The following is a 24,289-nucleotide window of genomic DNA, read 5'->3' on the forward strand; positions in this document are numbered from 1 at the left end:
GGAACCTACTATTTGTCATTGCATATTCTTATAGCTTATCTCGAGTGCTTTCCAAAACACTATAATTAAGTACCTTTTCGTTAAGTACTTTTTGAGTTATGAGGCTTGAAATAATTTCTTAATTTTACATAAACCGTAAAATATCTTGTAAAATATTCATTTTTCGATTATCTTACCTTAATACTTTTACGTACAAAATAATGAGAGGAATCAACTGGTGTAAAGAAAACACATAGTTGTTTTGAAGAAATAATATATAATTTGCAATTAACTATTCCATATTTTTTCTTCAATATCAATTTTTTTCGGATTTACTAATACAAGTGATTAAGAAGCATTAAAACATCAGAGGAAGTGTTTAATGGAACAGCTTCAATGTATCTTTAGCGATTTGAAAGATGAAAATAAAATCGCCATCATAAAAAGATAAGAAAAAATAATGCAAAATGTTATATGATTATGTTCATAATTTATATTTATAAGTAATAATTTATGTTCATAAGTAAAGGAATATATTTTAATTTATGTTTGCTATTTTAATAAATTTGCTATTATAAAAGTTTATTAAATTTGCTATTTAAAGTTTTTCGTAATAAAAAAAATTTTGTGAATTTTTCAAAGAATTACATTAGTGTTCACTAGTCAAATATTTTCAAAATTAAAATACTTTTCTTTTATAATTACCTTTCTTAATTGTTCTTAATTAAAGAATGAAAATCATTTTGAATTTTTTTTTAATATGTTTAGAGATATGATTATAAGATTGAGAGATAGATTAGTTTATATAATTATAACAATGTATATAATAGCTAAATGTGTAAAATGCCTCTCTTTACATTGACAACGAACACTCAATTTATAAGCATTTATGTTTAAGAAGTTATGAAAATTAATTATATAATTTGATTTAAACAATTGTTAAAAATAAATTAAAAATAATAATTTTGAATATTTCTTTACACATTTATGTATATATGAAAAATTACTGCACATAAATATATTTAAATTAAAAAAAAAATTAATTAAATTGTGTGCGTGCGTGTGCGCATATTTAAATATGTGTATAAAATTCATTTATTAAAATAACGTAAAATTTTAGTTAAAAAATTATAAATTCCATAATTGCTCACCAATAACATTATTAATAATTAATATAATACAATATATGTATGTTGAAAATTACTTAAACACATACTTATTTTTTTCAAGTTATTAATTCATCATGTATCATTATTACATATAAAATTCGATGGAATATTAGACGTATAAAAGCTAGTATTAATTCTGATACAAAGAGGCAACAAGGTCTGGTTTTGGTCTGAATATTGATAGATTATTTGTAGTCTCCAATGTTTTGTCATAGTAAAATTTCATACATATTGCAATAATATTGAATATGTAATAATATGAATGTGTTACTTATTTAAAAGGTATTAAACAAAAGCAAGTTGAATCATTTTTCACTATAGCTAGCAAACGCATTTCTATGGTATTTATTAATACAGCCATGTATTTTGTGCAATAATAACAAAAAAATATATGAATATATGAATTGAAAAATATATGAATATATGAATTACTATACTAGAACAAATATAATGACAAAAAATTATATAGAAAAATCGATTTATAGTAAATTAGATAATGTATAATATTAACATTGGTGCTAGTGTTATACTTAACTAGAATAATTTGACTGCAGAAAATTATGATCAATGAATCACATATTCATTCAAAAGTAACTTAATTAGAAAATGATAATTATTTCATTGTCGATAATAAATGTACATTTATTTTTTGCATTTTTGCAACTTTTAACAACTGAGATAATACATGGAGAATATTTATCAAGGATACTGTATAAGCTATTTTAATTAATGTATTTTTAATGTACTGATATAAACAATATATCGAATTTTTATACATTCACGTACATCTAAGATGTACACTCAATACATACACAAGTACACACAACAAACATACCTTAATAAAATATCATAATTATAGATTTGACATGATTTATTTTCAAAATAATTAACAATTTCGCACAAGTGCAGGGAGAGACAGTTCTACATGATATGATATTTTCATTCCCATATGTTCTATCATACATTATTTTATGATGATTTTTTATGATATGATATCCAATGTAGTAAATATATATAATAGTACACATTTTCGTGTGTGACCGCAAAATTTAATAAAATTTATATAAAAATTGTACAACAAAAACAGTTCTAAATATACATATACATTATATTTTCAAATTTAGGTATTCAACGTTCGCTGATCATCGCATCTCTATCGTTACTTCCCAATTAGCATTGAAGGCACTTGTAGATACTTGTAGTATTACATCGGCCAATTAAACCGAAGTCATATTTTAATACTTGTTATTGTAAGTTTTTTTATATAAGATAATCATTATGAAAGACATTCGATCTAGAAACACACGCGCATATGATTATATCTATTGTTTCTCCTCTTAATAGTTATAATTATCTCTAAATTTTATCTGTTCTTTATATATCCTCTGTTCTAATATTGGTTCCTTCTTAGAGATAGGCTGTCGAAATGAATTCAAATTATTGTCCCAAGTCTTGTTACTTTTATTGTTTAATGGACTAATAATTGCTTAATTTTATTTATCCCATTTTATCACTGTGTACATCAGTGTACGTCATTAAGCTTAACTATGAATAAAATAACGCTTTATTGGCACACTTTGTATAATGAAATTGTACAAAATATATGTATATATATATATATATATATATATATATATATATAGTAAAAATATATCTATATACAATAATTTAAAATACATAGTTTTCTCAATAAATATCTTGCATACATCAGAGATTGAAATTTATCAATCATATGTTGTATGATCGATATATTGTGTTTTCATTTTTATTCGATAAAGTATCTTAATTCTTAATGTCTAATTTCTAACTTAAGTTATATAAACCTTTGAGGTACTTAACGATGTAAATCGCTATTTTTAAAAATAATAACTTATCTCAGTGGCACTTTTCAAATGTACGTAGTTTAAAAAAGGCACTTTGAATTCTTATATCACAACTATACAAATTTTATCATATACAAATACTATAAATTCCATTTTTTTGAAGATAGCATGAATTTTATCGATATCACTTATATTAAGCCAAAATTTGATTTTCAATTAGTGTTATTTCATATGCTACACATCAAACGTCAAATATTCCACGTATATTTGATTTTCTTAAAAAAAAACATAAATTCTAAATTAAATATATAATTCATGTTTAATGTAATATCAAGGAGCAAATTATAACACTTTTTTATTGAATAATAATGGAATTAAATTCGCATTTCTTATAAGTATACAGTAGGTTATTGGATCATTTGCAAATATCTATTTTCTTCCAGCAAAGAACTAAGCGAAGACGTCATGTCATTGACAACCATATTAGCGCTAGCTGGTAGGGGTTGCGGTAAAGATATAGGATGCGTCGAACTGGAGACATTGGTTTCGTGAGTCTGCGCATTGCCGGACCAATTCCTACATTGTTGAACGTACTCCAATGTCCTGCGATAAGAATCCTGTCTCATGCCTTGAGGCGGTTTCACTGGCGAGCCCTGCTGCGATTGACTAATATCCCTGCACTGTATCTCCGGCAATGATCCGCCGTGTTGATCGTGATAACATTGACTTACATAAGACCACGGACAATTACAATTGTACTGTTGATGAGCCGGAAAATTACTTGAGCGCGCTTGACAATTATGTGCACAGGTCTGTTGTTGTTGTTGCTGTTGCATTCTACAATTAGTCTGCTGAGTATTGCAAAGCTGTGGTGATGTTCTTTTCGAAATACCACTGTCATTAATCTGACGATGCACGCCATTAGGATGAACGCAGTTGGCGATTTGCAAACAGGGTGTCGATTGTTGAGGCTGCTGGCAGTTTTGAAGATTTGTAGTGAGTGTATTTATCGGTTTGCTTTGATTTGGAAGATTCAACTGAGAACAATGCGGCGACATTGGACCACATTGATTCGTCACCGGAGATTGTTGCGCAGAGTGCATGTTGGGTATCTGACTATTAGGCGTTACCATAGGCCTCGCGCACTGACCGGAAGACTGCGTACACTGCGTGTTCGGATGGGCAATGGTCGAATTGGATATAGGTGCGGTCGGCTGCGCGCAATGTGGCGACAATTGTTGACAGTTGTTAGCTGTTAATCGTATTTGCATCGCGTGATTAGATGGTACGCAAGTCTGATTGGAATGATGATTGACTTGACTGGCGGCGGTGCCGGTGCAGTTTGCGTTAATTTGACCAGCGCAACCATAATTTGGATAGTAAGCATGATGTATATGATTCTGGACACAATTTCTGGTAAGTTGGGCGGAGTTTTGGGGCAAGTTTTGCGGTGCGTGCTGCGGCGCCAATGCGCCAGCCGCGGGAGACGTTAGTGGTTGATCACTCAAATGAGTCGAAGCATAATGAGAACTCGGTGACATAACCTGCGCCGTGGCTGGGCTTGCTTGACCTCCAGTAACCTGGGATCCGTAATTCGGTGGCGGACAATACTGCGACGAAGATTGAGTCGTACGTGAGCTCGGACATTGGCCATAAGGTGCAGAAGAATTCGAGTAGTTCGGACAAGATTGCTGTGCGACTTGCTGAGTGGGATAACAGTTTTGTTGATGTGATTGATTGTAATTACACGTGGGTTGCATCTGTCGCTGATAATGCAAAATATTCGTGCATATCGGCGATTGACAAATAGGTAGAGGACTGCTGCGATAACTTTGATTTCCACCCGCTTGAACCTATAAAGCAATAATTTTAAGGTTAAAAGAAATCAATGTTAGAGAAATTATATGAATCTGAATAGATAAGAAATACGCTAACATGATTACCTGATTTAAATACTGCATCATCTCATCGGGAATAACCAGTTTGTTTTCTACCATTTCACCTTCACCCATCTCATCCAGGATCACCTCTTGATTGGGATGAAGCTCAGGCTGTAATTCAGGCAATTGTGCCGATCTTGGTCTGGGAGGAATCGGAGGGGAAGTCCTTTGGGCCTGATTACTGCGAATAGGTTCAGACATTCGTCGATCATTCGACGGTTGCGTACAATGACCGCTCGGATTGTTCCAGTCGCCTGGTATTGCCTGAATATTCTGCGCATACATATCATATCGATTAAAATTGCTCTCCGTAGTATTTGTGCATAACCTCATAACATAAAGCATTACCTGAAGAGACATATTTTGCGTTTGAACGACGAGATTACTCGTCGAGTAAGGTCCTTGAAGATGATTCGGTGGATTGAGTCTGCCGGAAGTAGTACTCATCTGACTACTTCTTCTAGATGTACCAGGACTGATCGGATCGTAAAAACTTTCAGGTCCCACGGGACCCATTCTTAAAGCACTAACAGCACTTGCTTGGCTGCTCCTTCTGCTACCGAAATCTGTAGATTTCATACTACCGTAATAAGTGCTGACAGTACTACTGCTGTCTCTCCGCGGCTCGCCGAGTGGTTGCAGTCTCAGCTGGAGATCGGACAGACTCGTCTGCCGTGTCTGGCCACCATTGCCCTCCATTTTCAGATCGGTGATTCTTCGATTGAGATCGCCGATATTACCCTGAAGTGCGACACCGCGAATCCCTCGCACATTCGCTACGCCAATTGGCATATTCGGCATACCTTTAGCGTTCAGTCTTCCTTTCAGACGATTTCTCGACGCAGGCGCTGGCACTTGTTGCTGCTGTGATTCCATTCCACCTGCGACCTGCAAACAATCGTAACGTCATCCGAGAGAACAAATAACTTTAAGAAAATTTATCCGCTCTTAAAAAAAAACCTTAAAACTTAGAGGAGCATGATTTAGAGAGCAGTCCGAAAGACTCACCATGGCACGTAGTGCTACAGGAAGATCGGCGATATCTAAATCATCCGGCTCCTCGTTCCACGGCTCTTCGGCAAGAGCGATTCCATCGCCGGTAAGGGCACCTATTCCAGCGACCTCGTCGTTGCAACCGCCTACCAATGGGCTGCCCTGTTGCTGCATCATACTGGGCGGACTATTGGCTTCACTCTCGGACTTGACACTTGGGCTTGAGAGGCTAGGAGTTTTTGGATGAAGATCTTCGCTTCTACTAGGACTGTGACCGCCTGTACCTGCCTCGTCGCTACCACCGCCATCACCACCGCCACCTTTGTGCTTCTTGTTCGCGTAGAACTCGGCGCCGTGAACTGTCTTGACGTGCTTTCGCAGAGACGACGGATCCGTGTACCTCTTTGTGCAACCAGGAGCTTTGCAGACGTACGGTTTCTGACAGGCAAGAATTCCGATAATGCGATTAAATAGAATTGTCTAGGCAATGATCGCAGATATCGAAAGACAATCTGAGGTATCTGTCGGCTATTGATATATAAAATAACATACTAGCTAGCATTTATATCTCTCTTATGCAAATTTTATTCTGTTTAAATCTCCTTTCTTTCGGTATGAGCAGCTAAAGAGGATAAGAAAATCATACTTACCTCATTAGAGTGCGTTCTGTTTTGATGCTTCGCTCTGTCGCTGGCATTACTGAAAGCTTTGCTGCAGCCTGGATATTCGCAGGTATACGGTTTCTCGCCGGTATGAGACCTGAGATGAGTCTTGAGATTTTCCAATCGCGAGTAAGCTTTGAAGCAACCCTCAAACTGTATTCAAAAAAACATTTACTTAATTGCATTAACGAGAAGGATTACTGTGGCATTCAGATTTTATCTTAAAAAATTATGACTTCTGAACATCAAATAACTAGTTTAAATGTCGGCGTACAAAAACAAATACATAAAGAAAAACAATTCTCTTCAGAAAACGTTATTTTGCTGAAGCTTAAAATTGAAGCTTAAAATTGAAGACTAAAATGACTCAATCTTTTATTCTAGTCTAATTATTATAACAATATTCGCATTCTTACATTACATTTTCCTACAAGAGATGCATCACGTAAATACGCATCAAGATTAGCCGCGACTCACGTACCTGAATTCAAAACATACGATTCTATAAATACCGTATGTTATGTAGATTGCATGTATTCTATGTTAACCATAAAAAAATAAATTGCATAAATATGTATGCATGTGCACGGAAAAGTTGACCCATTATTCATCTAATATGAAGAAAGTAACAATATGGCGTCCTATACATTATCCATTTGATTGGTTAATTTCTTTATGCATATGCATTGTGCGTCCATGCAAATCTGTCTGGATAAGCCCTGAGGGACTCGCGCATCAAGATTCAAAGAAAAGTCTATTTATTTATTTATTTTGAGAATATAATGAGAATATAATGAGATAGCTGTTATATCTGAGAGAAAGAGGAATATCTCGGTCTCTTCCATGAAGTAAGAGTCTCCTTACTCTGACGACGTAACTACATAAAAAGTGGCAATGAAAAGTGTTCCGTGGGCCAGATGGAATAGCTTAGAACATTTTGTCGCCATCTTGTAATTGTATGTAAATGGCAGATGAACAGTAACATAAAAAGGTCAAAAATTATTACTGTTAAAAATTATTTATGTTAATATTTGGATACACTTAAAAAATATACTTATTCTAACTATTAATGCCATAAAAGATATCGCGTAGCTAAATTTATATTAATTTATTCGACATGTTAACAATTTTGGGTTATAAAATTAAAAGTTTTGCTAAAGTTAATGCTAAAGGAAATATTATAATTTTTTTTTTCAAAATCTTATAACATCATATAAATTACAAAAAAAATACAATTTAGAATATATTTACTTTAAAATGTATTATCAAGATTTGATACACTCTATACACTTAATACAATTAAAAATGACGTGACAAATCAAAATACAACACTACACATATACAATATTCAAGATAGCGACGAAATGTTGTAAGCTATTCAGTGAACCTGGCCCTACATGAAACATTTTTAGTGACCAACACTTTTCTCTCTTTATATGAAATTAAATCTCCTTACTTTTACTTCATGGTCTCTCGAAACCTCTCTTTTTTCTAATTTTGCGACACTTAATCGATGCGCAATCTATACTTGCCATATCCAAGAAGTAAGAGTATGGTGTAGTCACATTTTGAATTGTGTCACGTCGTTTTTAATTATATTAAATGTTGAGTTTGTGTATCAAATCTTAATAATACATTTTAAAGTAAGTATATTCTAAATTTTTTTTGTAATTTATATGATGTTATAAGATTTTTGAAAAAAAAAATTATAATATCTCCTTTAGCATTAACTTTAGCAAAAACTTTTAATTTTTATAACGCAAAATTGTTAACATTCGAATAAATTAATACAAATTTAGCTATGCAATATCTTTTATAGCATTAATAATTAGAATAAATATATTTTCTAAGTGTAATTATCCAAATATTAGTATAAATAATTTTTAATAGTAATAATTTTTAACCTTTTTATGTCACCATCTGCCATTTACAATTTCAAGGAGACAAAATGTTGTAAACTATTACATTCAGCAAACCTGGGGATCGATTGTGTATCACACAACTTGGTGAAAATTACAAAAGTGAGCAAATGGACTAGAATATTTATAATTTCATTAGTCAACATCTAGTAAATTTGCTCACTTTTGTAATTTTCACTTAATAATGTAATACACAATTGACCCCCTGGCCCTACACAGAACATTTTTCATTGCCACTTTCAATCTGTGTAGTTCATCGCCTTACCTCTTACTTCATCCCGTATCTAATATAGTTAGTTCGTGTCATTCGGTGAATTTCATCGCGTTTTATGATCCATTTATATTCGTAAATTCCCCGTTCAAAATTTCAGTATCGAAAGTGCATAATTTAGTGTGATGGATGATTAAATATCTTTGAATTAATCCGTGCAACTGTGTTTAATTCTCTCCCTCTCTATCGATATTCATAATCGGTGTCGAGAGAAACTGTTTTGATATAAAAGCTCGGATATACTTTCCTACACTGAGAAAAATTGTTTGATTGTACCAACAAGACGTACATGATAGAAGGCATTTTGATTAAACCAAACAAAACTTCTAGTTATCACACTAAAACTCGATTTTTTATAACTAGAACGTTTAATAGACTTTACTATAAGGATTTGGTTAGTATTTTCTAATTAAATCTCTAAACTTTCTTATTATATTAACTAAACATGGACATAGTGATGCCATTTTTTAGTATTATCATCAAGAAAAATTAACAGGAAGCAATTAATCATATTCATCTGGTAATTCCTAAAGGAACTCTGATTCGTCCATTTTCCAACAGACACATTGGTTGAATCTATTAGATTTCTAATTAATGCAATCAGATTTTTTCTCAGTACAATCCGACATTTAGTTGCCCGATGACAGCACTCATTCGTCCCGCATGCAGAATATAATAAGGGCTGAGAGGAAAAACGTCGAGGAGGACTGGATTAATCGAGACGGATGATCTCGCTCGTTTGTCTCGTCGCGTCGTTTCTCGGAATTTTCGCGCCGCACGCGTCACGCGTAACAATGGCAGAAGTATGGCGGATGGCATGTGCATACGCGGACGATTCCTTTGATATTCGAATAGTTCGATATTCAAATATTTTTTTATTCGATATTCAAATATTTAATATTTTTTTATTTTAATATTCTTTAATAGAGTTTCGGTGCGTCGATTAACTTGCTCGATCAGCGATCGATATCGCTCGCAAAAATTTCGGATTGTCTCAGAAAATTTCGTTCCCAAATATACAGGGTGTCCCAGACCACCCGTACCCCCTTTTAAAATGAAAATAAATGGCTTTTATCAAAAATCGCGAACAATTTTTAAGTAAATCGGGTACGCTCTATCAAATGGTGATATTTTCAACTTTTGATTGCGACCGGAAATACGCCATCCGGGTCGGAAGTTGAATTTTTTTAGAAGAACATGGTACTTTTTATTACAGATTCGAATTGTACGTGAAAAAATAAGAAACTTTTGTATCAAACGTTTTTTCTAAGAGTGCCTTTGTCAATCTTAAAATTGACCTTGAAAGTAACTGTGATGAAATAATGAACTTTAAATGTTAAGATTGACAAAAGCACTTTTAGGAAAAACGTTTGATACAAAAGTTTCTTATTTTTTCACGTACAATTCGAATCTGTTATAAAAAGTACCATGTACCTTTAAAAAAATTCAACTTCCGATGGCGTATTTCCGGTCGGAATCAAAAGTTGAAAATGTCACCATTTGATAGAGCGTACTCGATTTACTTAAAAATTGTTCGTGATTTTTGATAAAAGTCATTTATTTTCATTTTAAAAGGGGTGTACGGATGGTCTGGGACACCCTGTATACATGTACTTATATGTAATCTGAAAGGAGTGCCCGATTAATTTTAAATTTCGAGTTAATAGACATTCGCGAGTGTGATCACAAATGGAGCGAGAAACATCGAGAGATATTAAATTAATCGATGTTCGAATGCTGTTCGAATGCTGTTCGAATGCTGTTCGTCTATGCAAGTAAGTGTTTCCGGATTTAATTCTTCTTGTGAAGTGTGCAATTATTTCGATATATATTGGAGGGCAAAAATATACTTTACGGCCGATACGCAAAAAAAAGAAATGAAAAATGAAAATGTTTTTAAATTATTAGATAATTTATAGATGATACTATTTTATACTTATTTTTATTTTATATTATTTATTAGATAAGATTAATTTCATCAATATTATCAGATAATATTTTTATACTTAAATTGATGTTTTAACAATCAGCAATAAGAACAAAACGTGCGTTGAATAGTGATATTTATGAAATTTCTTAGTCGCTTTGTTAACGTTTGTACGCGTCAGAATATACGTAATTGATTAATGCAAAAAGCTTTCGCTCATCCGGGAGAAACAAGTAAGTACTTTAACTTACGGTACACTTGTGAGGTTTTTCTCCCGTGTGTCTTCTCATGTGTACGACCAGCATATACTGAGCTTTGAAGGGTTTTTCCTCCCTCGAGCATTCCTCCCAACCGCAAACATAGCTCTTCTTGTTGGCGTGTATATGATCGGTGTTGATATGTTTCACCAGATCGTCCTGGTTTAAAGAAAGAAATGCATGAATTAATACGAATAAGAAGCAACATCTCTCATAAGATATCAGAGATATCACTGATATCATTTGTCATTTTAATTCTCAAAATAATTTAAAAGATATTTCAATCCCATAAGATTAATCTTGCTTATTAAACTCTTTTTTAAAAAGATCTTCGAAAAAAATTACAATATAAAGATTATATTAAGAGATTCCCAGGTAGCAGAATGACGTCAAATAACATCTTAATAACGTTTTCATGACGTCATTAGACGTCATTTTGCTACCTGAATTATAATTATTCATGATGCTTATTAGCATAGAGATAATACATTAATAAATATTAACTGAGATAAAAGATTAGTAGACATTAATAAATTAATAGACTGTTTTTCTGCACATCTATATCACCTGTGTAGGAAACTCGAGACTGCAGTCTCGCCAATGACAATTCGTTTCGATAAAGTCACCAGGTTCGTCCCTGAGGTCTTCGCTTGGACTGAGACCTTGAGGATGGGTCGGCGGGACGGTGGTCGTGGTCGCGTTGGTGGTAGTTGTCGCTGGTTCCCTTTTGACTTTGGTGGCGGTCCGTCTTGACGAAGTGTCAGCTTCGGCTGTCACCGAGCGAGTCGATGATTCCGACGCTTTCCTGCATGACTCTGCGCTCTGCACATGCACAAAATGTCACATAAGAAGTACTGTCTACCTTCTATCACAAATACTTGGAATGTAATACTTCTAATTTTAATAGAGTCCCATCCCTTGTTATTACACACCGAAATATAGCGTAGTTTTCTAATAAACGGTTCGAAATAATTGAATTTGAATTTCAAGCATTTATTAAAAATTATATCGATTTATCATAAATGCAAATCGCATTTATCACGTGACAATACACAATTGTCACGCTTATTAAAACGCATTTATTTGATCGGATGCAAAGTACTACAAATCCTTCGTATTGCTTCTCTTTCCCTCTTCCTTTCTTATTACGTACTCTGATATAGACGTAACTACAAATACCTGATTGTGCACGCGTGCAGGTTTCTCCTCTGCGCTCCACGTGGATGTATCGCGATTTACTAGCGATACAGGTTGACAGGCGATAAGTATTCAAGTATTATTGGCTAGGCGAAAGCGAATCGATGGAAATCAAAATAGAAATGTAAAATGTTACGTTTCTAATTTTATATATTTAATTTTCCGAAGTATAATATTTTATTTTTGCCTCTTTCTGCCATTTAAAAACTAGTTAAATAGAAATTCTCTGATTCAAGAGTTACTTAAATCAACTTTGCAAGAAAGAAACAATAATAAAAATAGTAAAAATATCATGTATCGAGTTTTCTGCTCATAACGCGACATATTTCTAGAGAAAAAAAACAACAGATGACATATATAAGCCGTTGATATTCCAATCCCGAATAATTTTTCTATACGTAGCAATTTTGATATGTTACGGCGATAATTTAATTTTGTTCGTTCGGAATTGTTTTAATTATCAGTAAGATTGAGAAACATTGAAACTGTATCCTCCCGTCTTTAATAGGCAATCAGAAACCGGATATATATATATATATATATACAGGGTGTCCGATTCCTGAGTGACCAAACGAAAAGTAGTAGTAGATTGGGTCAAACTGAGAAGAAAAGTCCTCTACCATTTTGCAAAATTCGTAATAATTATTAAAAAATAAGCAAAAATGTCTCGGAGTAATACATGAGAAGCGGTAAACCGCTTGTAGTGTGATTATTAAGTGATCAAACGAAAAGTGGTGATAGATTGGGTCAAACTGAAAAGAAAATTCCTCTACCATATTGCAAAATTCGCAATAATGATTAAGTTATAGGCAAAAATGTCTCAGAGTATAAGAAGCGGTAGACAGATCGCTTCTCATGCGCTGAGACATTTTTGCCTATAACTTAATCATTATTGCGAATTTTGCAAAAATGGTAGAGGACTTGTCTTTCCAGTTTGACCCAATCTACCACCACTTTTCGTTTGATCACTCATTAATCGGATACTGCGAGCGATCTACCGCTTCTCATGCGCCGAAATATTTTTGCTTATTTCTTAATAATTATTGCGAATTTTGCAAAATAGTAAAGAACTTTTCTTCTCAATTTTATCCAATCTACCACTACTTTTCGTTTAGTCACTCAGGAATCGGACACCCTGTAAATATATATATATATATATATATATATATATATATATATAAGATTTATTTAATCTTATATATCGCGGGGCTTGATTTTCTATAGAGTAAATAAGAATTCTTCTACGTATGTATGCGTAGCTATGAGGCACGAGCGCGACGCGACGACAAGAACAGAACACGACCACAGAGAGCAGACTGCAAGTCGATGCAAATCATACCGGTAAACCTTACACAGTGTGCAGACGCGAGCGTGCGTCGCTAGAACGGGGATAGAAGATAAAAACTACGTCAGCAGGCGCGCGGATGCAAATAAATCTGTGCGGGACCCGGTCGCGACGATGGCGGTGAAGAGGGAAGAACAAAGACGAGGAAGACGATAGTCCAGGGGTGAAAGGAGGAGAGGATCGGGAGGCGGGAGGGAAAATAAAGGCGCGTGGGAGGGATAGGGGACGGGGGTGGAATCGAGCGAAATAATGTGCGCGAGATTGCTTGTAACCCGAAGACTCTCGCACGAGAGTAACCCAATCTTTTTCTCCGTCTCTCTTTCTCTCTCCTCTCATCTATCTGTCCTCGTTGCTCCGCTTTGTCGCCGTCGTGGTTAGCGAAGGCGGGCAATACGTGCGAAAGGGACAACGAGAGGGGCACGACACGCGGAGGGGTATGATTATTTATTCCCAATGAATATCGATGACGGGCCACCGAGCGTATATCGTACCTCGGCTCGCAATAACGGCTCGAATGGCGTTCTCGAGCCAACCGTATTCGCCCTCTCCCTCGCCGTTGCTCTTAACGTCTGCCGCGAGCGCGACGATACATTCGCCGCATCTCGAGATAATCGATCGGGCAAAGTCACGGCCGAAACGTAAGGACTTAATTGCCAGTGCACAACGGGACGGTTACTCATTCTCCTTTCGCTTACCTCGTTCTTCGGGGGCACCCCGACGGCTCCGTGCGGGCTCAGGGTCGCCGACGACGTGGAATGGGGCGGCACGCCGGGATACAATTGCGAATGGGGGGATAGTCCATGAGCGTGAGGGTGAGAATGAGGATGCGGCGGCGGCGGCGGGGGCGCGGGCGGCTGCAGGGGGTGCGCGTGAGGTAAGAGCGCCGCTGCGGCCGCGCTCCTCAAGAGATGAGCCTGTAGTTGCTGCAGATGTGGCGTCATACCGGGATGCATGCCCAACGCTGGGCTCATAGCTGCGACACAAGACAAGTAGATTAATTACACAGGTCTACAAAAAATGGGGTCATGATTGTTGTTGGGCAGCTGGGGGTCATTTCCGAAGTAATTTTCTGCGTATAATCCGAATCCGAGGTCAGAATTGGCCCATCACGTCAGGATTTTGAGATATTTGAGGTTATATACTCGAAAAATGGCTTTTTGGGCTACTTTTGAGGTCATGTACAGGACGCACAAAATTTTTTAGCTCTTTTCTTCTAATTGCATCATTTAGTACTACTCTTTCCCTTCAAAATGAGCTGTCGAATGGTCATCTACGATTTTTCCTTGCAAAGTTACGGCCATTTTAAGATGACATGATGAATTCCAAACCCTGCGCCCAACAACTTCATGAGCATTCACATTAAACCTGTAAACTTTGAACTATAAACCCGAAAACCTGGACTGAAAACTGTATATATGGGTTTGATGGAGAATCTGAAATCAGATTTCAGATCAGCGACCCCAAAAATCCATGTTTTCAGTTCTCAATTCAAATTTGAACGAAATTAAAATTTTTGTCCACCATATTGGATCCGCCATCTTGAATTTTCAAAATCTGATTTCAGATTCTCCATCAAACCCATATATACAGTTTTCAGTCCAGGTTTTCGGGTTTATAGTTCAAAGTTTACAGGTTTAATGTGAATGCTCATGAGGTTGTTGGGCTATAACGGCGCAGGGTTTGGAATTCATCATGTCATCTTAAAATGGCCGTAACTTTGCAAGGAAAAATCGTAGATGACCATTCGACAGCTCATTTTGAAGGGAAAGAGTAGTACTAAATGATGCAATTAGAAGAAAAGAGCCAAAAAATTTTGTGCGTCCTGTACATAACCTCAAAGGTAGCCCAAAAAGCCATTTTTCGAGTATACAGGGTGACCCATTTTAACTTAGGCAGCCAAATAACTCGAAAAATAAGCAAGATAGAGAAAAATGTTTTAGACAAAAGTTGTATGGTTTCGAGGGGGCCATAAGATGGTATCATTGGTTTGACCTTGAAGAGTCATTTGAAGGTCACGTGAAGGTCACTTCAATTTTTTTAAATGGAACATCCTATATATTTTTGTACATTCTTGTAGCTCATCTCGAGAGCTTTCCAAAACACTATAATTAAGTACATTTTCGTTAAGTACTTTTTGAGTTATGAGGCTTGAAATAATTTCTTAATTTTACATAAACCGTAAAATATCTTGTAAAATATTCATTTTTCGATTACCTTACCTTAATAGTTTTATGTACAAAATAATGAGAGGAATCAATTGGTGTAAAGAAAACACATAGTTGTTTCGAAGAAAAAATATGTAATTTGCAATTAACAATTCCATATTTTTTCTTAAAAACAACTATGTGTTTTCTTTACACCAATTGATTCCTCTCATTATTTTGTACATAAAAGTATTAAGGTAAGATAATCGAAAAATGAATATTTTACAAGATATTTTACGGTTTATGTAAAATTAAGAAATTATTTCAAGCATCATAACTCAAAAAGTACTTAACGGAAAGGTACTTAATTATAGTGTTTTGGAAAGCTCTCGAAATAAGCTACAAGAATGTACAAAAATATGTAGGGTATTCCATTTAAAAAAATTGAAGTGACCTTCACGTGACCTTCAAATGACTCTTCAAGGTCAAACCAATGATACCATCTTATGGCCCCCTCGAAACCATACAACTTTTGTCTAAAACATTTTTCTCTATCTTGCTTATTTTTCGAGTTATTTGGCTGCCTAAGTTAAAATGGGTCACCCTGTATAACCTCAAATATCTCAAAATCCTGACGTGATGGGCCAATTCTGACCTCGGATTCGGATTCTACGCAGAAAATTACTTCGGAAATGACCTCCAGCTGCCCAACAACAAAACCTTGTAGACCTGTGTTATTGACACGTGTTTTTTTTTTTCATATTATTTATCGATATTTACCTTAAGCTCGGAAATAGTATTTTATAGAAGTAATAAAATCTGGGGATGAAAATATTCATTTTTGAGGAATAGTTAGATACTAGAAATACTTGAATATTCAGCGATTGATGGACATAGAATGCTTGATTAATGTTTTATATAATAGCTCTCGAATATAGTGACAATACGAGGATAGTTGATAAATATCAAAATCGGACCGTGCATGTCCGTCCTCTTGACAGTCCGAGCACGACACGCCGGACTTCCGGCGTACGTAGACTAAGCTTGCATTTCAATCACGAACCTCTAGTGGCTATTACAAAATCGTAAAGTAACCGCGAAGAAACTATTATGCTACGCATACATATGATAATTCGTCAAACACAAGCTCGTCTCTTAGATGAATCCGTCGACGCGCGCGAAAACATAACTTTATAAAAATATATTAATACTATATATGTATTAATCATTTATTATTATCATCGTTATAATTCCCACGTTTAAATTAAAAATAAAAATCACAAATGATCAGCGAATTTTGACAAATATAATTTTTAGTTATACATGATGTAAATGTAAATTAGAATAGTGTATAGAGAACTTGTGTAGGATGAAAGTAAAATGAATAGGAAAGGATGACGAGAAGCTCGTGCGTAGTTCACAATAGCGTACACAACGAAGGCAAATTTAACGAGCGACTACATCCTGCGGTTATTCAACGATGCAACGCCGACAAACGACTGGCGTGCCACGCAGCCTGAATTTTAATTCGTTAATTACTTCATTTAATCGCAAATTACCGGGCGTTCTTAACTCACGAGCAAGAGGGCCTTCGCCTATATAATGATTTTATGTTTACCGATACCTCGAACTCATTACTGTTTATCTTAAAGAACTTAATTACTAAAGGAACTGTTCAATGTGTATATTTGCCTTTTATCATGAACTGTTTTATCTGTCATAATTTGTCACATCTGAATATTTAATATTTGTATCGAATGGAGCTTATCTCCTCCGAGTTTTCGCCAAAATTCATATAAAATTCATAAATATTTAATCATTTATAATTTTTATTTAAAAAAAAATATATATGTGTGTGTGTACAGTGCTATGGCGATAATAATAATAATAATAATAATAATAATAGTAAGTATCATTAATATATAAATTCTTATAAAATTACATTTCAAATACATCTACGAGTTTATTTGCGCGAACAAAGTTGGTTTCCCTCATCGGAATTTTATTTAGTTAATTTCCCTCGTAGGAATTTTATAAAAAAATAAACAAGTTGTGTATAAAATTGTTTGAATAGCTATATCCAATATATTGGAGTTAGAGTAAGAAAAGAGATTCAATCTAATATAAGAAAATTACTTACCAGCTGAGAGATGTCCATAACTTCCACTCGCACTACTACTTCGCGAACCATTCACGATGGATGCTAAACTGTTTGGGCTAAATCGAATCATGCTGTCGATGTCGAACCTGTCTGAATATGGCGAACTGCTCAGCGCTCTTTTCCGACTTGCTCTGATTGCCGAGGCTCTCGGGCTTCCTATTCTCGACGATGCTGAAATTAATGTATCAGAGTGAATTTAAACACACACGCTTCTGGATGGACAAACATAAAAATAAATTTTAATCTCTAAATTTAAATTAATTTTAAATCTCGAATTTTCAATATTATTCACTCGCTATTTCCGTATGAAGACGATTTCCAAAATTTACAATTAATAATTATCAATGCTATATCAAATGCTAGTATACACGGAGAAAATTTTATATCAAAGATTACTATAATGTGGTAGTAGCTGCGGACCATCGAGAATTTATAAGCTTAAATGCTATAGTCATTATTTTAAAAACAAGGAAGCAACGTAATTTTTACACTTTCTCATAGTAGAAATTATTATGTTTTAAAGTAAAACTTGCTGGATAAAAATTAGTATTGAAAAGAAAAATAAAAAATATATACAAAGTCAATTTTTACTGTATACCATAGTAAAAATTAATTCTTCCCACCTTAGAATATGGCTTGAGTGTCGGTTTAACAAAAATAACTTTATTTATGTGATAAAAAACAATGTTGCCATAGTAAAAGTTACGTCAAAATCATGTACTAATTGTTAAGAAATCGGAGGGAAGAGGAAAGCGATAGGTGTCGCCTGCAAAAATAAGCCGAAACACGCAGAAGCTTGTTTTATCATACAGTGTACACTTCTGGCTGCAGCTACCGCGTGCCGCATTCAATCGTTAACTCGATAACGTATGCGTTTTGTTGAGCTTTGTTTAATGCTTATTTTATTGTCTTTCTTATTCGTTATAGAAGAATAAAAGAAAGTGTTGTGAATGAAAATGCTGTGAAGATAAACGAAAAAGAAAGCGTAAGTATCTCTTCGATAAGTCGATTTGCAATCTTTATTATTATATTACATATTTATTTATGGTTTTCTATCTATTATTTTTCTGTTAATGTATCTCATCTATTTATAATTAATATCTCTGAGTGCTGTTAAATTAATTAATAAAGTGTATGGGAAAAATAGCTTTACAGCACATATAATAGTTTGATCATATTTAAGAGATCTTAAATATAAGATTCAATTATAAATACTTACAGATACATTTTGTATTTGTCTTTAATAAATTTTTATTAGATTAAATAAAATTGTATATTATTTATTGTGTCCGTTCAATAATGAATGAAATATTATTAATTATAAGTAAAATTAATAAGAAAAGCAAAAAAGAAGAATCCGGAAAAAAGTAATAAAAGAAAAAATAAAAAATACATTTATCGAAGTTGAGATTTAGTATTATAATGTTTTACAATAATAAATAATAAAGATTACAATTTAGCACCTACGAATTTTTACTATGGCAAATAATGAAACATGTTATGTAAGTGTTAGTTTAAAATTTTACTATGTTGTACTGTAATTTATTCTATAAAGTCATGATGGTCCACCGATCATACAAAAAATAGTAAAATGTGATATAAAATTGTATTAGATATTAATATAAAATTTTCTCCGTGTAGTTTCTCTCAAAACACGAATTTTTAGCATTTGTCGCGGAAGTGTAATGAGTAAAAAGAAGTCAAACGGAAGGTGGAGAAGACCCAGGAACGTTGGGCGTAGCAAGAAGGAAAAAGAGAGAGAGAGAAAGAGAAAAAGAATCAAGGAGACCAGGGAGAGGGAGCTGATCTTGCGGCTTGAACGTTTTAGCGGCGATTTGCCTGCGACCGCAGCACAACGATGTAATATACAAACCACTTTCTTAAGAGCGCGGTGGCGGCTCGCTTGTACGTACCATCGTTGGTTACATGGTGGCGGTTATACGCTCTCTCCTTCTTCTCTCGACGCGTCACCTCTCTCTCTTTCTCTCTCTCTTTTTCCCCCCAGATTTCTTGCATTACCTTTGCAGGCAATACCTACGGGATTAAGCCGCGAGTGCTCTCCACCTCGCTTTCGTACTCCTTTTTCTTCCGTCTTATACCTGTTTCGTCTTTCTTTCTCGTCTCTTCCCCTCCCCGCCTCCTATCTAAGGAGCAACGCGATATACAGAAGATGAGCACGAAGAGCGAACCTACCCTTCTCCTCAATTTCCACTTGGTTGATCGCTCGTTTGCGCACAACGGGTATAGAGTTACTCGCAGTTGTGTGGAACTTCGCTTCTCTTTTTTGCGAAATCCTCGTCGCGTCATGATCGACCCGCACAAACGGTCTCCTCCGCTTTATCTCCCCCTCGTCGATTATGAATTCGGCCACTGATCAGATTTACACTGGGTTGACGGCAGCGAAGGGCTCGATTGTCATGCGGTTTTTCCGCACGATCTGAGACGATCGCGTGCTCAATGACCGATTTATTGGTCGCTTGCTTTCTCACAGTCTTTCATCTTAGCAAATTATATTTAAAAAATTCATAATTATTATTGTTTTTAATTAATTGAAATAGAATGATAATTAAAATAGGAGATTTATCTCGAGCAATCAGGATTCTTTCTCATCGTCTCGATGGAAGTTTGGTTCATCTCATCAGAATTAAAGGGGTTGTTCTCGCAATCGTGTCCAGCAATTCTCGCTGAGTTTAATGAATATGCGAACGAGAAACCCTTCTTCTTCCCCGCTCGTCAGCCTTATCGTGGTTTCGTTTCCTCGCAAGATGCTAGGTCCCGACATGTTCAATAAGTCCCACAGGCTCTTCTCTTCGCTCCCTCGCGCGTGCAGGTCGAACATGGGATTGAGACATGTAAATTGGTGCAATCGTCCACTCCGATCGGCGCAGCTCTTCCCATATACGGAGGATGCCACGGTGCTATAGTGCTTTTCAAACGACGCTCTCCATAGCTCTACTAAAGTATTCTGAATCGAGGCTCGAGCGTTTCAGTTTAAAAAGTTCCAAAAATCATCATTCTTGTAATCAATCTCGTTATCATTCTTCACAAAAAGTCGGCAAAAATTCGAATCTTCAATCTTTTAAGAGAAATTTGAGTTTTCAATCTTTTAAGTACGTGTATCAATGTCTTACGATGATTCCAAGAGAAAATTTAAACGTTCGATATTCGCGATATTGTGATTATCGAGATACACGCAATTGATAAAACGCGAAAATTTTGCACAACGAAGAAATCGAGCTAGAGGAAAAGAAGAAGAAGGCGGGAAGACGAAATGTGAGACAACCTGTAGGGTAGGCGCTAAGGTGTTAATGAGGTCGTGTCGCTCCGAGTCGATTCAATTATGCGGCGGTGGCGGCTAACGAGGCCCCGTTTACCCTTTCGGTCGTCTTTTAGCCTCTCGGCCGCTTAACCAGTCGATCTCCTACCTGCCAGTAGTGCCACTACATATATGGCTGGCCGCGGCGTACATAACTTAAATCGTGCGTTGGAGAAATGCGTGGACCGTAGATATTAAAGAAAGACACACATATATTAGAACGTATCTTACCATCGATAGAGAACGGGAATTCGGACGAAGCAAGAGTGCTAGCAGGACCTGCCGTGTGTAACAGATACTCGGGCGCCAAACCACCCAGTCCTGAAAATACAAAAAAAATTATTCATGTATACAGGGTTTCCCATTTTAATGTCCCACCCCAAATAACTTTCTTATTTTTAATTTTAGAAAAATATGTTTCAGACAAAAGTTGTATGATTTCAAGGGGGACATAAGGTGGTGTCATTAGTTTGACCTTGAATAGTTACTTGAAGGTCATAGTTACTGGAAGGATATTTTATGGTTTATGTAAAATTGAGAAATTACTTCAAGTCTCATAACTCGGAAAGTACTTAATAAAAACTAACTTAATTATAGTGTTTTGGAAAGCTCTCGAGATGAGCTGCAAGAATATGCAATAAAAAATAGGCAGTTTCGTTTAAAAAATTGAAGGTGACCTTTACGTGACCTTGAAGCAACTATTTAAGGGCAAACTAATGACACCATCTTATATCCTCCTTGAAACCATACAACTTTTGTCTGAAACATCTTTTCCTAAAATTAAAAATAAGAAAGTTATTTGGGGTGGGACATTAAAATGGGACACCCTGTATTCATGATTGTGGCGGACAGACACGAACATCATCTCAGTTTGTCGAGAGGGAAGTAAAGCACGTTGTTACCGGGACGATAGATCACGCGCGTTGGATCGAATTCAAAGCCACTTTTGTACGCTGGAAGAGAAACTTCCGGCGGAAATGCGGGTCCCTTTTACGGAGACTCTAGTCATTCATAGAGAAGGAGAGGAAAAAGGAGGGGGAGAAAAAATGTAACGGATAGGACGTATGGTCTACGAACATTTCTATTCGTGCATCCGGATAATTACCGTGTAACGAGGCGTTGGGACTGTGCGTGGAGGCCTGGAAATGGTGGTAAAGATGGTCCATGTAGTTGATCCGATACGCGGAATGCAGGGTATGTTCCGAGAGGGGATGACTTCTGCGTAGGAAATCACCGCCGGAAGTCCCGTTGCCGGCAGATCCACCTCCTCCGCCGCCACCCCCGCCAGCGTTGTTACCGTTGCCACCTCCGCTACCACTGCCGTTACCGGATGTTCCGATCGCGGTGCTGCCGGACAATCTGAAAAAATAAAACGTTAAATTAATTAATTAATTAATCAAAGACGTCCACTCGCGATTTAATAATAAAAGATTAGAATTGTTCGCAGAAATTGTTGAGAAAAAAAAAATCATCAACGATACAAGCCTCCCTGTATGAGAACGTAGGTCTCATTAACGAAACGTATTTCTGACGAGACGTTTATAATTTATAGCGAAAGGAGGGGGAAGAAAAACATTCTCGTTTGACGGATGAAATTACGACACGCTCCGTAGACGCGACAAATGGCGCGTGTCTCTTCGTCAAAGCTTCTATTCGCGTCGCTTCTTGACGCAGACAGGTGTCTTCCGTCAATGGTACGGTCGTATGATCAAAGTATAACTTTGTTCGCGGGGGGATAGAATAATGCGTTTTTGTTTGTCGTCCCTACTGAAACGTCATAATGCGCGCGCTCGTTTCGCTTCGAGGAAAGGAGCCGGGATCCGGAGGAGAAACGAGCCGCCATGAGAGAGACGGCGCGTCTCGTTTTGAGTGATGGCAATTCGCCACGCTCGAAACATCGAGAAACGATGCGTGTCTGGTGCCTTCAAAGATCCTCGACGTCCGGGTTCTTCCCCTTCGGACTCCGCTGCTAACGGGAGTCTCGTGCGAGCAAAATTGCGTCTTTCGAGTACGCGCTTATGTCGCTTGTGTTAAACATTACAATATTAAATCAACGCGCGCTTCAAATTTACCGAACCAATGTACACCGTACGGCAACAGGTTCTTCGCCTTAACGCTTTAAAGAAATATAAATTAGGAAGAGATTCCGCTCGCAAAGCGCGAATTGGACAAGCGTTACCGAGATGAGTTACCGAGACGACCGAAGGTCGAAGTTATGACGAGAATAAAGTCTTCCTCACCGATCGAATCTCACGCCCAGATGGAAAGGAGAAGCGGGGTGAAAAAAAATTTCAATATTATTGAGAGACAAATATACAAAGATTTAATTAAGTGACAGGATGATTTATACAATGCACCGCGAATAAGAAAGTAAATAATACCGTGGATGGAGGGAACAGAAACAGAGGTACGATTGGCGCGTGTCGTAACGTTTTAAGGCAGATTACGATGTTTGAGTCGGTCGCTGTCTAAATATTGGCTCCGCGCTTCCACGAGTTTGCTGAGTAAAGACAACCGGGTCGACTGTTTGACTTTGCTCAGTGTCCACGGATTTTGATTACTGTCTGTTGGCTACCCGTTTACAGTGGTCGGCCGTGTTAAAACGTTTGTCGCGATACTTGTTGACAGGTCGATGGATCTCTCAATTCTGCATCGTTTCCGCGCTTCTAAAGACGTTCAAAACTCTATGATACTGTTTATGTAGTGTTAATTACAATTTATATCAAATTACATCAAATATTGCACATGGATAAATAACTATAATATTAATTGCAATTTATATAAAACTATAGAATCCTATGAGATTGCTCTATCATTCGATTGCGGCGAACGATTGTTTCCATTAGCGATATAAGCATTTCCCGCGAAGCGATTACGGTATGGCAAAAATTAGGGCGCTTTGACAGGCTGCTTAGTAGCAGATCCCATAAAAAAGTCGACTGACAGAGAATCGGGAGAAACTGGGGACACCAATACAATGAAAACATCGTCGACTCTGCCGGATTTGGCACGCTCGTGTTCCTCGTTTTTTTTCGCACCGGGAGAGAAATGGCCGAAAGAAAGACGGAGCTTGAGAATTCTAGGTGGAGGAAAAGAGAAGGAAACTATGGAAGGGAGGAAGAGAAGAGAGAGAGCAAGCTGCGTCTATTTCCAATCCTGCTGACTGCCAGATGACTCGAGGTATGG

The 24,289-nt window shown here is 36.2% G+C and overlaps 1 protein-coding gene across 3 annotated transcripts in view; it reads right to left on the reverse strand.

The window, feature by feature from the left end:
* Window positions 1–2,777: 2,777 nt before the first annotated feature.
* LOC145964534 (uncharacterized) overlaps window positions 2,778–24,289 on the reverse strand; it is a 101,483-nt gene continuing 79,971 nt past the window's right edge. Inside the window, exons 2-12 of one of the 3 annotated variants that reach the window (XM_083087420.1) lie at window positions 22,209–22,462; window positions 21,335–21,424; window positions 17,767–17,958; window positions 14,178–14,455; window positions 11,508–11,762; window positions 10,935–11,099; window positions 6,555–6,719; window positions 5,920–6,342; window positions 5,260–5,799; window positions 4,915–5,184; window positions 2,778–4,824 (exon numbers count right to left, since the gene is read on the reverse strand). In XM_083087420.1, coding sequence (XP_082943546.1) covers window positions 3,379–4,824; window positions 4,915–5,184; window positions 5,260–5,799; window positions 5,920–6,342; window positions 6,555–6,719; window positions 10,935–11,099; window positions 11,508–11,762; window positions 14,178–14,455; window positions 17,767–17,958; window positions 21,335–21,424; window positions 22,209–22,462 — 4,078 coding nt within the window. In that variant the 3' untranslated portion in view covers window positions 2,778–3,378. The remainder of the gene's footprint in view (window positions 4,825–4,914; window positions 5,185–5,259; window positions 5,800–5,919; window positions 6,343–6,554; window positions 6,720–10,934; window positions 11,100–11,507; window positions 11,763–14,177; window positions 14,456–17,766; window positions 17,959–21,334; window positions 21,425–22,208; window positions 22,463–24,289) is intronic. The other 2 variants (XM_083087422.1, XM_083087421.1) reach the window with 2 other exon arrangements.

This window comes from Camponotus vicinus, unplaced genomic scaffold (assembly GCF_025532165.1).
Source record: "Camponotus vicinus isolate PSW18456_S1 unplaced genomic scaffold, iyCamVici1.0 SCAF_13, whole genome shotgun sequence".
Lineage (NCBI taxonomy): Eukaryota > Metazoa > Arthropoda > Insecta > Hymenoptera > Formicidae > Camponotus > Camponotus vicinus.